We start from the raw sequence: 2152 nt of genomic DNA, 5'->3' as shown, positions 1-2152 counted from the left end.
CCATTTAAAAAACGGCTATCCAAGTATTCAGTTCAGTCAGTTCACTTTTTCAGCTCACAAACCCGGCGCCAAATTGCAGTGGTTCCAGCTGCTACAGCTTCGTTCACCGAGAAGAAGGAAAATAAGGGAATCAGATCCATGCGTTGACAGCGATGGCCGAATTAGTTCGATCAATCCAAAAGGGTTTTGTTCGCCCGGTCCGGTAGGAGTGGACAGCTACTCAGTGAAGACGATAGGTTTGATGCAATATGCCATTGGCTGCGTTACAGCCATATCTGTCAGAGTCATTAACCGATTGATAGTCCAACCCGCGATCCCCATCCTGGTTTACAACAGTTACCAAAGCGACTGAGTCGTCTGGTAAGAGGTATGATGCACCATTGTCAGATCATGAACTGACCATCACTAGGTCGTCTCCGCTCGACACACGGTTGGGCGAAGAATTCACTATGAGGTAAACGGCTATCTGACCACGAGCTACATGGTCCAACCAGCGTAACTCATGGAGTTTGACCAGTTAATTTATCAAGGAAGAGTGAGCACTACGGATCTGGTGTTCCCACAAGGCTCCCGCAATGCTTTGGAGCCACCGATGGCAAAGACAGAAAGCATTCAATGATATCACACGCGCAACGATCACAAGAACCAAATTTCACAGTTGCGAGTATTTCAGAACCTCACTCAAACGATTTGAACACACTGACATTGTTTCACACAAAAGGCCAAAAGAGAAAACAAATTCTGAGGCAACTTACCTGTTATTTTTCTATCACAATGAAGTAACACGATAAAATGAAGTGTATTCCAAATGGTGAACACAATCTCTTGTTTTCATAGTAGTGTTCTAGTGTAAACAAATCGCTACTGAACGTCTGCTGAACAGCGAAACTCGGCGTAATTCACGAAGTTTCCCACGAATTAAAAATATCGCAAAACAACTTCGAAAGTAAAAAACAACAGACAGCTCGTTCAAACAGCTGCCAAAAACCGTGGATTTATTTAGGGGAAAGCATACCAATAGCAAAGTCGCCCTGTCAACCAATTTGGTTAAATTAGTAGGGTCCGACANATCCAGTTTAAAGGGAATAACAGCAATCCTCTTGTTTACAACGAAAACCAAGTTCTTTTTTTGTCATGGCATGTAGGTTTGCGTAGGGTTTTGGAATTGCTGGCGAGTGTTTTGGAGGTGAACAAGTAACAGACACCAAGACATGCATGCTTTATTCGACTGAAGGTGGATGTGAACGGCGCTTTTGTTCACCCGACTGGACGGCTGCGAATGTGTCAAAATTCCCCCACTGCCATGGCAACTGAATGGCAGCTTCTGAGACCAAATCACACGACCAAATCGCTCACATGGCTCAACACAGAATGGACGTTGGTCATGGATATGGTCATCTGATGAACTGCTAGACACATGTGAAGCACACATCACATAAGGTTAACTAGTGACAAGACAGTACAGCTCTCCCAAGCACCATCGACACAGGAAACGACACAAAACAACCGAAGTCAAAAAGCAGTCAAGGTTTTTGCATCAAGTGTCAATACCGTGTGAAAAATAGTACTATTGATGTACGACTTTTATTTCACTCTACTCTCACTCTCTACTCGTACAGAATATGGCTAGGAGATTTCTTGAACAAGTATTGACATATCATGCATAATTTAACGCAGATTCAACGGTGCGTTGTTTCGACAATACAGCAACAAGACATGAGCTTGTTAGTTCCAACCAAGTCTTGTCTGAACCTCTGTTCCTGAGCTTCTATCACAGTTTGGATTTTCCAATGGAATATAATATCATGATTGTAAAAGGTTATTGGGAAGCACACTGACCTTCCACAGGTTCCAATGGAGAAGCTCCGGAATCCATCCTATATCATATCGGAATAACCTATCACGGGGAGCGTTCAGTATACCATTCAATGTCCAGTCGCTATAGCATCGCCGCATGTGGTATTCCAACAAGTTTCCAATTAGAGCAACTAAACAGAACTCCTGAATAATGCTCAACAAAGAAAAGAGTTTTTGGCGTCCAATGGGTGGACGATTCTCCTACGGGATAACATGTTTGATTACATGCCAGTGTGGAAGGTTATAGAAAACAGAAAAAACTTGCGAAATATTGCAGAGATGCATTCTCCACAAG

General features: G+C 43.1%; 1 protein-coding gene across 1 annotated transcript in view; it reads right to left on the bottom strand.

Annotated features, from left to right (window-relative positions):
- Window positions 1-1876, bottom strand: part of T265_11828 (hypothetical protein) — a gene marked incomplete at both ends in the record, with an annotated part of 39049 nt that extends 37173 nt beyond the window's left edge. The window contains one exon of the mRNA XM_009178608.1: window positions 1840-1876. Coding sequence (XP_009176872.1) covers window positions 1840-1876 — 37 coding nt within the window. The remainder of the gene's footprint in view (window positions 1-1839) is intronic.
- Between the last annotated feature and the right edge of the window lie 276 nt (window positions 1877-2152).

Source organism: Opisthorchis viverrini (assembly GCF_000715545.1).
Source record: "Opisthorchis viverrini unplaced genomic scaffold opera_v5_604, whole genome shotgun sequence".
NCBI classification, from domain to species: Eukaryota; Metazoa; Platyhelminthes; class Trematoda; order Opisthorchiida; family Opisthorchiidae; genus Opisthorchis; species Opisthorchis viverrini.
Note: the sequence above shows the minus strand (reverse complement) of the source record. Positions and strands in the feature narration are given on the sequence as shown.